The sequence below is a fragment of the Vidua chalybeata genome, chromosome 3 (genome assembly GCF_026979565.1).
Source record: "Vidua chalybeata isolate OUT-0048 chromosome 3, bVidCha1 merged haplotype, whole genome shotgun sequence".
In the NCBI taxonomy this organism is placed as follows: domain Eukaryota; kingdom Metazoa; phylum Chordata; class Aves; order Passeriformes; family Viduidae; genus Vidua; species Vidua chalybeata.
In genome coordinates, this window is record NC_071532.1 from 12747523 (window position 1) to 12761603 (window position 14081).

The following is a 14081-nucleotide window of genomic DNA, read 5'->3' on the forward strand; positions in this document are numbered from 1 at the left end:
GGGGCCGAGGGTCTTGAGAACAGAGATCTTCGTCTTGAAGACAGAGGGCATCACCACGTCCTCCTCAGCTTTTCTCTGTTCACTCCATTCCTGTGCTGGTAGTCGCTGAAGCAGGTCTCTTGGCTCACCATTGCATCCCCCTAAAAATGCAGTCTCTGTTGCAGGAGAAATTGGTTCAGTCTATGGCTAACAAGAAAAGTCCAGCCACAAGCCACTCCATCATCTCCTCCCACCTAGAATTTCTTCTTCTAACATCTCAGGTCCCAGACTGTCTCTCTTCTCTTTCAAATCAAGGAGGAGCAATATTTCACAAAGCTTTCATTTCTCAGGAAAGGGTTAAAAGTCTCAGACTCCCTGGACAGCTGAAATCTCTGCCCAGGACTCCAACTCCCACGGCTGGGCACCTTGCCCCCCACCTTTTCCTTCTCCTCTGCCCGCAAATTTCAGGTGCCGTCAGGCTCTCTGTCTCTTTCCCTCTGGAGGGGGTGAACAAAGGCATCTCAGTTTCTCTCCACCCTTCCGTCCGCAGGGGCCCGCCCGGTCCCCGTCCTTCAGCCCCTGGCCTACCTCCCCCAGGCCACATGGCTTTCCTTCCCCCACCCTGCCCATGCTGGGCAGGGAAGTCTGCACTGCACTCTGACCGGAACCAAAGAGAGAGTTCCCGTGGGAGTTCTTGCTTTTAACCCCCTGTCCATGCCTTCGGTGGTCACTCCAGGTGCCAATATCCAAACCTGACCACTGATTGGTTTGACCCCAACTTCCTGAGAAGATTCACTTCTATGTCAAACCACGACACAAGCAGAAACCATTACACAAAAAAGAATCTGGCTTCATGTTCTCCACTGCTAAACTGCAACTATAAAGTGTCTCAGGTAGACTCAATAGAATTACTGTCTTTTAAATCAAGACAACAGAATTCAAATCTCAGGTTTTCAAGCTAGTCATGGCATATAATTCTGGTTTAAAATTTGCCATAAGATTACTACAAAACTTCAAGATTTTTCTGCCACTGAACTGTATCACATCTAAACTCTTTCCTCCTAAAAAACGTAGTGCTGGGAACAAAATAATAGTTTTAAATATTTTCCTTTGTGAATAAGGTTAAGTCACATCAAAACATAAAGACATATCAAAAAGATGGCAGTGGTGCCTGTCTGTCACAAAACTCTCAGCCCTTTTCTTTTTTCAGTCAGGTGGACTCCTCATTACATGCGTGAGCAAAATGGAAGCTGCTAAAGCAAATTCCCTCTGCAGAAACTTACACTGTCTCCTCCTTTCTGGGCAATTTCAACAAAGAGGTGTTTTGGAGGCAGCTGTCCTTCACTAGCAGGTAAATCTATTACAAAGATGGCAATTCCTGTGGGAATCTCATGCTTAAATACTGTCAACAAATAATTTATTCTCCATTCTAAGAAGCCTTACAAAGATGTGCAGATTTACAATTGTGTCAAGATGGTTTACCCCTTCATGCACCAAAATAATATGCATGTACTGCTGCTTCAAATCAAAATAATTGTTTGGTTTACTTGTACCTTCTTCTGGCTTTCTCTTCAGGGAGAAAATTCTTATCATTCAGCAACAGATCATACCACAGATGGTACAAAGCCAGAAAATAGATAATCACACCATTCTCATAGGAAGGAGCAAGCCAAAACCATATATGTGAGGGAATTATTTCACATGGGTCTCGGGAAAACCCTGAAAAAAATCTTATTTTAAGAAGAGCAGTAGCAAAGATGCTGGGAAATGAAACAATGCAAAATAGTCTAGATGAAAATAAGACACTTGGGTCTAGTCAGATGTAAGTATTTTAGATTAGACTGCAGTTTTATTGCTGCCTTAGTAGGGGAAATCGCCCTGCCTATAAAAAGCCCAAATGAAGTACCAGTCTATTGCCCATGGGACACAAATTATGTGTATTGAACAAACCAATACTGCTTTAAGTAATAACTGCTTGCAAATCCTAATGCAACAAAGGAGCTTTCTACTTTAACTGTATTACCTGAAGAACAAAAAAGACTAAATTCTTGCTCTCAGGACCCCACTCCCACCCTGTAAGCAATTAACACTGAATTAAAATGGGAAATTGGCTGAGCTCAGCTCCCACCTCTGGCTGCTTGCTTCTTCATCTCCTCCAGACTAGCACCTCCCCTGCTCCCCCACCTGAGTGGAGCATCCTCCAGCAACCCAGCACCCAGGTGGATGAAGCAGGCAGAATTAATCCTCCAGAATCACCTTACAGACATCAGCAGCTCTCTTCCAGGAAATCTGGGGCTGAAGAACCAAAACATGCAACTTTGTAAGACAGTGGGACCAGATAAGAAAGAATCTTAAAAGGCAGCCGGAACTTTGAAAAAAGCTGACCATGAGAACAGCACTGTACAGAAATGCGTTTATTGAGGGTGTTGTTGCCTGAGAATTGTTACCATTTCATCAGCAAAAGTGGAATTGTTACCATTTCATTAGCAAAAGTGGTGGCAAAAGAAACATCATCATCCCATCCTAAAATCTGGTCCATATGTCAGCACTGGTCTCTCAGCTGCTTGCTCAGCTCCTGAAGTTCAGCAATCATGTTGTCCATAGCTGTCACCTCATCAGCTATCTCACTGTGAACCTCATTACTTGTTACATCTATGAAAAGTTGCTGCACAACAAAAAGAAATACTTGTAAGTACTTTATAAATAAATACCTTTAAAAGATACGTACAGTTTCTCTCTTTCAGGGGAGAGACAAAATACAGGAAGCTCATCATCTCTATACTGCTTTTCATTATTTTGTAAATGGTGATGGTATCTCTCTCAAAGAAAAAGCCATTTTGTGGCTAATAAACAGAAGTTATACACACACACACAGACACACATCCGGCATATAGACCTGAAATCTGTGCCATGCACCTGCTATTGTGCCAAAAGGGTCAAATCCTTCTGTGGACGTGGGGTTTCTTCTCTGACCTGACTGCCTACACTGACTCCTGATTCCATTGAAAGTAAAGGACTTTTTCATGAAACTCAAATTAGAAGAGCATCTCACATTCTGTCACTGCAGTTTACAAGCCCACCTCCTGATAAATTGGTTGTGAATTTTAATAACCATTTTCCCCAATGTCATATTCAGTTGCTTCACTTTCTCCAAAACCTCAAATAAATATTTTTTCACATTTGATGTCAAGACATGCATGGGTGGAGGCATTCACCTGTGTGTAACTAGGTTAAAGCAGAGAAAGCAAAACACTACAGAGTAATAAAGATTGTTCTTAAAGACCTTAAGACATTAATAAAAACAAACAAAAAAAAAGCAGCTAACTCATGAGCTATCATAATCTTGATCTATTTAATATTGAGGCTGTGTGAGGTACCACTACACAGAAATATGGGGAAGGGGGGACACCCAAACATATGTTTTCCCATCATTATATAAAGGGAGAGTGATTCACACTTCATTTGACACAATCACAAATCCTATGTTTAGAGACAAAAACAAAACAAGAAAACAAAAGTTGCTCTGGAGTACATCTGTACATCAGTATATCATCAAAACACAATGGGATAATACAAATTTGTATATAAACAAAAATGTACTTAAAAGGCTTGAGCTAAGGTATTCACTGTTCCTCAAAACAATGTTGTCACTAAGGAACATCTTACACAAAAATAGGAACATATTCGTGCTACAAGTACAGAAACTTCTTTGACTTTCAGCCCAAAAACCTCACACTGGGAGTGTGACAGAAAAATTTGGTTCTTTCAGGTAAGACGGGTAAATAAATCAAGATGATATAATTATTTTCTCTTTTTAAATTTTTTTTTTCTCTACACAGTTAGAGAAATCTATTCAGCTAGAGAGAACCTGGGGAAGTTTCAAGCAGCATCTCTCTTTGGGCTTTGTGCCCCATGTCTCCCCAAAACAGTACTCACATTTCATGTGTTTACAAACGATGTCAGATCCAAGTGATGCACTGGGACAAGGACCAGAAGAGTGCCCACTGTGCTATTTGCCACAGCATGTACAGAGCCCAGCAGGCTCTGTACAGAAAAGAGCCCAGTAGCAGCACATTTCTGATCTGCAGCCTTTGGCAGATTGCAGGTGCTTCGTGAGTCTGGCACAACACAGGAGCTCAAACATCAAGAGATGGAGATCCTGGAAGCAGTGACATTGTTTCACCTGTTCTACTGATTTGTTCCAATTGCATGTCCTGACTTTAAAATTTTGGAATTTTATCTTTTATTTTATCAGTTATTTTCACTGTTCTTTGATTCCTCCTCAAATATTAACTAGTGAGTCTGCTCTTAGCACATTTTAAAGTACTTTTTTCAGCTGAAATTAAAAATGAAAAAAAAATAATCCCACACTAATATTGACTCACGAGACAGCAAAATGAGATGCAGTCAAGCTTGGACAGGCATAAACAGTGCTAAACTGTTTGTGCATAGGATCTGACAGAAGTTGACTGAGTTTTTAAACTACAACATACTTTGAACATTCAATATGACTTCAAATTCAAAGTAAGATGGCATCTTGGAATGGATGCAAAACCAGTAAGTTCACATACAATGCTTCATTTCTAATACAACAAAAAATGCTTAATTTCTAATATGACAGTTTTCTCAGAAGTACCACAAAACCATTAGCTGCCAATAATATAGATGTTCATTTAATTAGTGCCTTTGGAACTTAAAATAGAATTTACCAGACTCATACACTCTTAATCTTTCAGATAATTAAATAATATAAACTACCTGTACTTGTATTTATATAATTTATGTCATTTAGTGCTTTATCTACAGTAATGCTCAGTCTATGCACCTTTTTTAAAGAAAACACAATCATATTTTGTGAGTAACAGCAAAACATGTTGTCTCTTTTTTCAACACATTTGAAAGTCTTACTTATGCCTGTTTCTTCAAGCTGAGTTACAGATCCAGCTTATGTTTGCTTATGCAACTTTCCTAGACTTTTGTCCTTAAAATTAAAGGACTTAAGAGAAAATGAGCCAAGTTTAGCACACTGATGACAAAGCAACACTTTGTAACACAAGCACACATCATAAAACTTCAGCTCTGTGATTCACAGTTGCTAACTCCACAGGCAGGAAGAATCCCATTTTAAGATGTGTATTTTAACAGAAAAAGTATGATTCAAATACGATGACTTTTTCAAGTAATTGATATCTGAATTGGTAGGGTATCCACAAAAACCAGATTAAAAATTAGTTCTGTCTTGTAATAAATAACTCTTTTAAAAACACTCCAAGTGATGCAAAGCAATCTTGACACATCTGGGTCTTTTCCGCAGGTTTCGATCCATTTTTTCTGAGACTGCCCAGTTTATCCCATGACTACTCACATTAAAAACAGGTCTTTGAAATGACTGATTGCTTTCAAACATTCAAATCTGTTTGCTCAACATTTTAAGTGAAGTTCTACCTTACTCTAAAATGTCAATGCTGTCTCTTACACTAGTATTGCAATCAAAGCCTAGAAGGAAGAAGGGAAATAACAGTTTACTTAAAACTGGAATCCTCAACAGCATAAAGATGAACATCATCTGATGATGCACTGCGACAGGCAGGTATTATTTGATCTATAATTGATTCAAAACAGAGAAATTCTGGCAACAGAACAAAGATTTCTAGCTTTCAAACAAAAATTCCTACCTTTCTAACATTCCTACCTTTGCCTTAGATGACAAGCCACGTAAGTTGAGCCGAGCTGAAGAAAGTATCTGCAAAGCTTCCTGACAATTAGATCTGTTCTTGCTGCATTTTATAGCCACTAGAATCCAAACACAGAAAAACCCCAAAACAAAAAAAGCATTACCCCTCTAGCAATAATCTTTAAACAAAAACATTTAATTAAGGATCTTGATACCCTCCACAGACAATTTTAAATGTAATATCCCCCCAAAAAACCAAAAAGTAAAAAAAAAGCCAAGTAATTTTGAGAAGATAACTCTAGACACAACAGGTATCTGTATCCTTCTTAAACATAAGTGTCACAGAACAGGGAATAATCTTAGTAAGTTTCATTCATTTCCTGACCAGCATACTCAATCAAACAATTCATGTGATGATCTGAGGACTGAGATGAACTGCAGATGCATTTTCACTTGCTTTATGAAGTTGCTAGATCATAAAATTAATTGATTCCATGTTTACCAGTCATATGTTTACTGACTCATCCTACACAATTTCTGCCTCATTCCAAGTATATTTTTGTATGCAGTATCAGGATGATACTCTGTTACAGGACTCCTAGTAGTAGGAATAAATACAATAGGTAGAGTATTATTTTGTCACTAAGCTTAATAAATATTTTTTACACTCTTCATGAAAAATAAAAGGTAGAACATACCATGTGCAATCTCTATGGCTCCTTTCACCACTTCCTTAAAAGAAGAAACATCTTTCTCCCAGTCACTTGATTGAATTTCACATTTATGTGCCTTAGTGAGATACTGCAGTGACTACAAGGAGGAAAAAGAAAAAAGAGTACATCAGAAAATCAACTAGGAAACTAAAATAGTTTTAAGTTTCTACAAAATTAGTGGTGAATCTATCTTTACTATACTTGATTTCCTGTGAGTTGGAGTACTGTCCTCCTCTGCAGCAGTAAGCACCAGCTGTAACACAGATGTTCTTCACCAACACTGCAGCTCAAGTATGAGAAGCATATAAAGTAACATGTGTCTAATTTTTATCTTTTAAAAATCTGTCTAGACTGATGGATGTGACCCATGTTTGCCAAGTCATCATAATTAAATGCACATGAAAAACAGAAAAATACTTGCATTCACACTTCAAACAGCAAATTCATATCTAAAAAAATTTAAGTGAATACATCAAAGCTTTCTTCCTGTATATGTAATCTTGGGAAATATGCATTTTATAGATGTAGCTATTAGTTGCCATACTGCTCTGGTTCTCAGTGTGAACAGGAAAAAAATGTAAGCAATATGAAAGGAGGGTCCCATTAAGAGGAAAAAATAAATTTAGCAGAAGAAATTGATTTTTGCTTTTGAATTTTGTTTTCTTTCTACAGCATCAAAAACATGAAACAAATATGAAGCCAGAAGTTACATGGCTTAGTTCAATGACAACTCTCCAGCTACCTTTTTTAAGAGTTTAATATAGAAGAATAAAAAAGTTTCAGTGTGGGACATAGTGTGGGAACACAGTAAAGACTTCTGATTGTGAGGGTTGTCACCCCAGAAGCTTCCACCTTCTCTCTCCCACCAGAGTTCCAATCACAATGGCACAGGTGACTGAACTGCTCATGCTGCTGTAAATGGCAATAAAGGGATATTAAGTCAAACCAGAGTGAATTACTTTTTTTTTTTATTTTCATAATAAGCTAGGTTATAACTGGTAGTAGTTCTGGCAAGCAGAGGCAAGAATTTCTAAGAGAAGGAACAGTTTTTACAGCAGTCTGATTTCAGTCTACATGTGTCTGAGTCAGAGCAGCAAATTAGAGGGGGGTTTGCTGACAGATGTCAAGGAGGGAAAAGAATTCAAAGTCTTGTGGGCTGTTTATTTGCACTTCTGGAACCTGGATTTATCCTGAAAGGAAACAGTTATGAGCTGGGGAAAGTTCAAGGAACAGAAGGGATTCATAGCCTGGGATGGATCAGCAGGAAACTTGAAGGCTGGAAAGATTCCTCTAGTGGGAGAGGTGTGGACTGGACTGCATCCAGTGTAGGGAAAAAATAAGTACTGAATGAGGTGGCAGTTCAGATATATTGAAGTGTGAGAGTAAATATATGCTAAGCTAAAGAAAAAAACTCCAGAACAGAACCACAAACCCAATACTTCAGTAGTTTTACACTCCTAACTTGCAAACCTTGTCTGACTTTGATTCAATTTACAAAGCACCACTGTGAATTTTAACTATAGACCATAATGATTCATGTGGCATCAGATGTATCAGCAGAACAGAAAAGTAAAAAAACCCAGCAACCAAGACACTCTTTTACAATAACCAAACATACAAGATTGTTCTTTCAAATTCAATGTTTTGTTAGGACAAAATTGGTTAAATATAATTAAACCTGCACTAAATAAGGTGCAGAATGGAAAGGCATGGAGTAAAGGTCAAATCCTACATTTGTAAGGAGGTGCATGACACATTTAAAAGTTTGTTCCCATCTCTTTGTCCTTTTATGCCAGTATAGTAAATAATGCCCTTTTAGAATTCATTGACCTTCTGCCTAATAAATTTTGGTGGCAAACTGACTATATATCTAGAATTTCTCTACAGATAGTTATATTCACTGAATATCTGACTGACTCATGGTGGTGCTTGTGGCAGTAAAGCAAATAAATACTGGTTTTATCATTTTTACTTCATAATATGATATCAGAAATCAGTGATTATTTGCTGCATTGCAAATTAATTTCTACACTGTAAATTAATATACGTTGTGGTTGTAGGCAGTTTTGCTCTTTTATGATCTGTCATACCAGGATATTTGGATACACATGTAAGCATACCTTAAGTATTTATAAACATCATTCCATCTCGCAGGCAAGCTAGACTGTGTGTTCCACAACCAGCCTGATTAGGACACACAGTTAAAGTACTGTCTACTCTACAAATTGAAACCATGTTTTTAACCGGGTTAGTTAAAAATACCGTGATGTAACCAGATTCTGAAATGATTACATTCATAGTATAGACAGGGCCTCTGCTGCTTTGCATGTCTGAGTAAGAATTTGAGGATATATTACAGGATATTGCAGTGTCTGTATTTCTGCATTCTAAATAAGCCAAATTCCTTGTACTGTTCAGCTGTAAAGAAAAACAGAGAAGACAAAAGGGAGGAATTGGAGGTATAATAGACACCAAAAATGACTAAACAAGGCTCTTCACAGGGCAAAGCACAAAGAGACAATGAGCAAGGCACAAATAATTATAAATTTAAGCCCACAGGAATACAATTTGTAGGCCTAACCACCTTCCTTGCTCGATATTAAGCAATCCTCCAGAGAGGCATTTTTTGCCCAGGCCAAAGGCATTCTCCATTGGTGAACATATACTGAATGCTGACCTTGTGTATTTTCAACTTCAGTGAAGATCTGATGACCCTTAATTATTTTTGAACTGTGCAAGGCTATTTGAACTTTTTGAAATTTAATATCCAATGTGAAGCACATTCAAGCATACAACAAAGTAAACACTTCTAGCAGTGCGAGTGGTTATTCTGGAAATGCAATCAACTTAATTCCTTGGGAAGTGATAAGGACAAAAAATAGAAGTTAACATAGCAAAAACAGTGATGGGTAAAGAGAAACCAATGGTTCAACACACTAAGGATTAAATATCATTATTTAATTCCATTTTAAGCTAATTAAGGACAAACAATTTTTACTCTGGGTACTCTAACTGTGGTGTAGATTATTTTAAGTGCATTTTCCTTTAGTGATTACAAAGAACACAGATGGCTTATGCTGCTACTGGATCATGCCTCTAAGTTCCATTTTTTTTTTTCAGAAGTTGCAATATACTATCTTCTGAATCAAATATTTCAGTTTAAAAAAAGCCAAAACCCACACCACCATTTGATTATAGATGTTAGACTGTTGCCAAGAAAAGTTTCAGAATACAAAATCAGGACAATACACATATGCTATGTAGGATGTGATAGGATGTTTTGAAATGAAACACTGGTAAAAAACGAGATTTTTTTTTTCTAAAGTCCAAGAAAACTGATGTAAAACATCTTGCTCCTGTTGTGTATAACAAAACCGTGTGCTGTAGGAACATGAAGAGAAGCCAATGTACTTATAAAAACACTAAAGCAAAACAGGTCTGGAACAAGAGCATGTTCTACGACAGCGCTATAGTTCTTACCTTTTCAATATCTTCACTACTATCATTCTCTCCATTTCCATAAAGTTGGGCATAAAGTCTCCAGATTGCCCCATCATTTGTCACTCGTGAAGTGACTCTGCCCAAGAGCTCTTGCAGTTTCCCCTTCAATCCACTTGATACCTCCCCAGCACGATCTGCCAAACCATCCACTACTGCTCTGACCAGAATAGACAGCACCTTAAAAAAGCAGGAGAGACTTGATATTTCAACTCAAATCAACATCAGTATATATAATGTTATCTGTAATATTTGGTCTCTATTAATGATTGTGTCATATGGTAAGTACAGAATTTATTAAGAAATATATGGAGTAATTCAAGTGATTTAAACCTCACCTATAAGAGTCTATCTATGTTGGTGCAGGTGAAGAGGCCAAAAATATAAGACAGAAATTTGGGTAAAGGAAATTGCACCAGAAAATACCTTATAGATATTTTTACCATCTAATACAGATATAAAAAGATCAGTAAAGAGGCTGAGCCAAATTAATTCAGGTACTGGGAGGCACTGTTTTTTACAGGACCTCTATTTAACAACCTGCAGAAAGTGAAAGATGGACAGTGGATATTATGGAAACTGAAAGGCAATGGAAACTGGAAGGCAATGGAATACCTCCTGGTCAATTACTAGTTAACTCAGTTCAATCAAAGTCTTCTACAAATATTCATTAGTGGCCATACTTTTTGAATCACTGGCTTGAGAATGTGAGATCTCACCTGCAGAAATGCTGAGCATGGGCAGCTGCTGGTGGGAGCTTGGCTTTGCATGCAAAAAATGCTACATCATACCAGTCTTTTTGTCCCAAACTGGACACTGAAAACTAGAAAACTTTGCCTCAGTTTCTCCTCAGCAAAATAAGAAACAGCAAATGCAAATCAAGGCAGTAGATAATATGATGAATAAGAAGATAATAAACCCCAGAAAAGCTGGGGCTTATCAAGTGAGTAATACTTGTCCTGTGCAGTACAGGAGACACAGAGACTGGGGAAGAAATAAGGATGAAAACAAAATGGAAGTCTCATCAGGCTTGCATTCAAGATGGGCCAGTAAGAGCTGCACAAATACCTTCATGCTGGTACTTCCTAACTTGTGAGCCTGTCATTTGGCAACTTTAACGCTTCAACATTTTTGTCCACGTGATACTAACACATTGAAATCACACTCACAATATCAAGATAGTAATAAAACTAACTTCAAAGATGACCTGTGAATAGCTGCAAACCCTACAAAAACACTTCACAAATCAAGATGCAGTTCACTGGCAGAAAATAATGCAAAAATTATGACAGTATCAAAGTATATCATATTTAGAATAAAAACATATCCAGTTTAGCACTTATGATACGTCAATTCCCCAAAATAACTTTTCTTCTACAGAATGACTCAATTACAATGCATCCCAAAAAATCATGAATTTTAACAGATACAGAAAATTCTTGGCAGAACAACCCAAATCAATCAAAATGACTGATAATTTTATTAAATAAATTGAAGTAATACAATAAGTGAAAACAAATATACATCTACCTGGTATCTTTTCAGAACTAATGGTATCACAGCAACATCTGAACATGAGTTAAACAGCTCTCCTCTTGTCTCCCCATAACCACAGTATCACTCATATTCCTTATAAAATGATATGACAAAATAGCAGTTCCTTCAAGATCTCTTAAAAGTCCCTTAAGATAATACAAAATATGATCAACTATTAATAGTCCAAAAGTTCTGAAATTAATTTATATTCACAATTTGGAATATAAGGCATGAAACACCATCATTAAACACGTCTTCTATAATGAGTTGTTAGAAAAACACCAGCAAGTGTTGATATTTCCATTACTATAGCAATGTAATAAAAAAACATAGGTGCAAGAAAAACACTAAACTATGTTATCTTTTGACAAGGACCTAGAACTGGTCCTGAGGTTTCAAACACAGATGGTATGGCTTCTCAATCAATTTCTCAGTTTAACCAAACTGTTAATCAAAGTCCAAAATGTTAGTTCATGTGAATATCATATATAATCATTGAAGGTTTTCAAGCCAATGATATTTTGTTTGTGTGTGAAAAAAAAAAAGTTTCCTTAATCAGTAGGATGTAGCAACTGTAAAAGTAGCCCTATTCCCATAGAGTCTTGACTTTACTTACATTTCTACCACAATAATCCATTTCCTTTTTTTGTAATCCATCACATAAGCTTTGGCACTACAGCAGTTAAAATGAAACTAGTGTCAAGACCCAGATTAAAGGGTCCATTAAACAGCAATGAATCATTAATGCTTGGTTGTCTACACTTGTTAAATAAAGTTATTTCAAACTGTAAGTCAATTTTACTAATTATCCAAAGGTATTAGCAGCGTAGCAGAGCTTTGCATTTTAGGTTGCCATAAATGTTAAAATTTTTATCTTTGAGAGATTTTAAACTGCCGTACAAACTAGTACAGCAATGCTTTGTTGGCCCAAGACCCCAAACAAGTAATAGAGGATTTTTTTGGTTAGTTGGTTTTCTTCATGCCTCTTTTAATGAGCTGGGCAAACCATGACACCATATGACCAGAGAGTTCATGTTTACTATGACATCACACCATCTGCATTCCTCCTCCTCCTTTGCTTTTGTGAATAATGTGTTTACTACAAACTGAACAAAAGACACTGTGAGACAAAACCTTGGAAATAAACCAAGTAATTTATAAATGCAGTGATTTTCATCAGTTACTCTCATTTCACAGTTGTTCTCCCAACAACTCCTTTCATATAAAAATTCTCTTGGTCAAACCATTTCAGATACTTCACTAAAACAAGTAGAACTTGACAGTGCTGAAGAAAGATGAGAACCCTCAGATAACAATTCAAAACAACAAATCTGCATTCTGTGAGCTCTCTCTATTCCCCTTCCAAATTAAGGATTTTATAATAAAGACAATTGTCATTAGTGAGCTACTTAAATGAAGTAGAGCTCCAGAAATTATTAATTCCTACCCGGCTTTTCAAAATCCCCTTGGAACATGGTCCTGTGGCCTTTAGTTAGAAACAGTTTGGAAACACAAACTGCTGAATGAGGATGTTACTTGATGGAAAGGGTACCAGAAAAACTTTGCTAGAATCTCAATAGCACAGAATTGTAAAGTGGAATCCTTTGTCCATACTTCTGTATTCATAATCTTTGACAGCACATAATGAAGATATGGTTTCTGAAATACTGTATCGAACCAGTTTTTCCAACCACAAAATAACTTTGTCATTCACAAGACTGCAGCACTCCAAGTAAGAAAGGTTGATTGCCTCCATAAGCACACATGTGATGGAAATTAGTATAATCAGGAATTACAGAAACGTTCCAAGTACATTTACTAGCTCATACCAATAATTCAGAGACCAAATTGATTATTATAATAGGTAAGGCTTTCTCCTTGGGTACTCTTTAGTGACTGATTTACTAGTGGAAACTACAGATAATTCAGTTAGTCTTTATATTTTATTACATAACACATATATTGAAGGTTTTCCAGGTATATTTCTCAGCTTTGTGAGAAATAGAAGTAAAGACACATGAAAATGAAGAACCAGTAAGGAGGGAAGGTAAGAAAGTGTGCTTTTTACATTTATATGCAATACCAGCAAACTGAGACTTTTGAAACTGTCCTTTGCTCTAATCTTTTACTGTATTGTTGCTCATTTATAAAGAGCCCTTTATCTCTTCCTTGTCCAATTCTATCCATAGAATCTGTGCATACATATCTTCAAGTTTCATGGTATCATGATCTCAGAACCTTTGCCACAGGGATGGCATTGTTAAGTAACTAGAAGAGCACAGAAGCAAAATTTCCTGAATCTGTGTGCTGTACTCAGAAGACTGGCACAAAGGACAACAATGGCCTAACAGAAATCACCAATAGGAATCTGAATGCTTTACTACTATTAGAAGAAAAATATTACTTCATGCTATTCTGAAATAAAATTTAAAAGTCTGATGTAGCTACAGAAATCAAGGGCATTTCAAATTGTATATTCAATTGCACACATGTAATTGATACATTCAGTCTCACAAGGGGTATTCTGCAGCAATGATTATGCTAAAAGCAGTTTGTTTTCACAAAGAACTGGAATTCATGACTCAAATTGTTTCTTCCAGTCCTCTGCATATTTATTTTTTTTAAAATTCCTACCTTGTTTCTCACCATTATGTCATGTAGCTTAGTACTCTATCAATTAA

At 36.8% G+C, this 14081-nt stretch overlaps 1 protein-coding gene across 1 annotated transcript in view; it reads right to left on the reverse strand.

Moving 5' to 3' along the window:
* Window positions 1-2378: 2378 nt before the first annotated feature.
* The window catches only part of TTC27 (tetratricopeptide repeat domain 27), a 113646-nt gene continuing 101943 nt past the window's right edge, over window positions 2379-14081 (reverse strand). The window contains exons 17-20 of the mRNA XM_053939484.1: window positions 9847-10044; window positions 6352-6463; window positions 5672-5772; window positions 2379-2644 (exon numbers count right to left, since the gene is read on the reverse strand). Coding sequence (XP_053795459.1) covers window positions 2522-2644; window positions 5672-5772; window positions 6352-6463; window positions 9847-10044 — 534 coding nt within the window. The 3' untranslated portion in view covers window positions 2379-2521. The remainder of the gene's footprint in view (window positions 2645-5671; window positions 5773-6351; window positions 6464-9846; window positions 10045-14081) is intronic.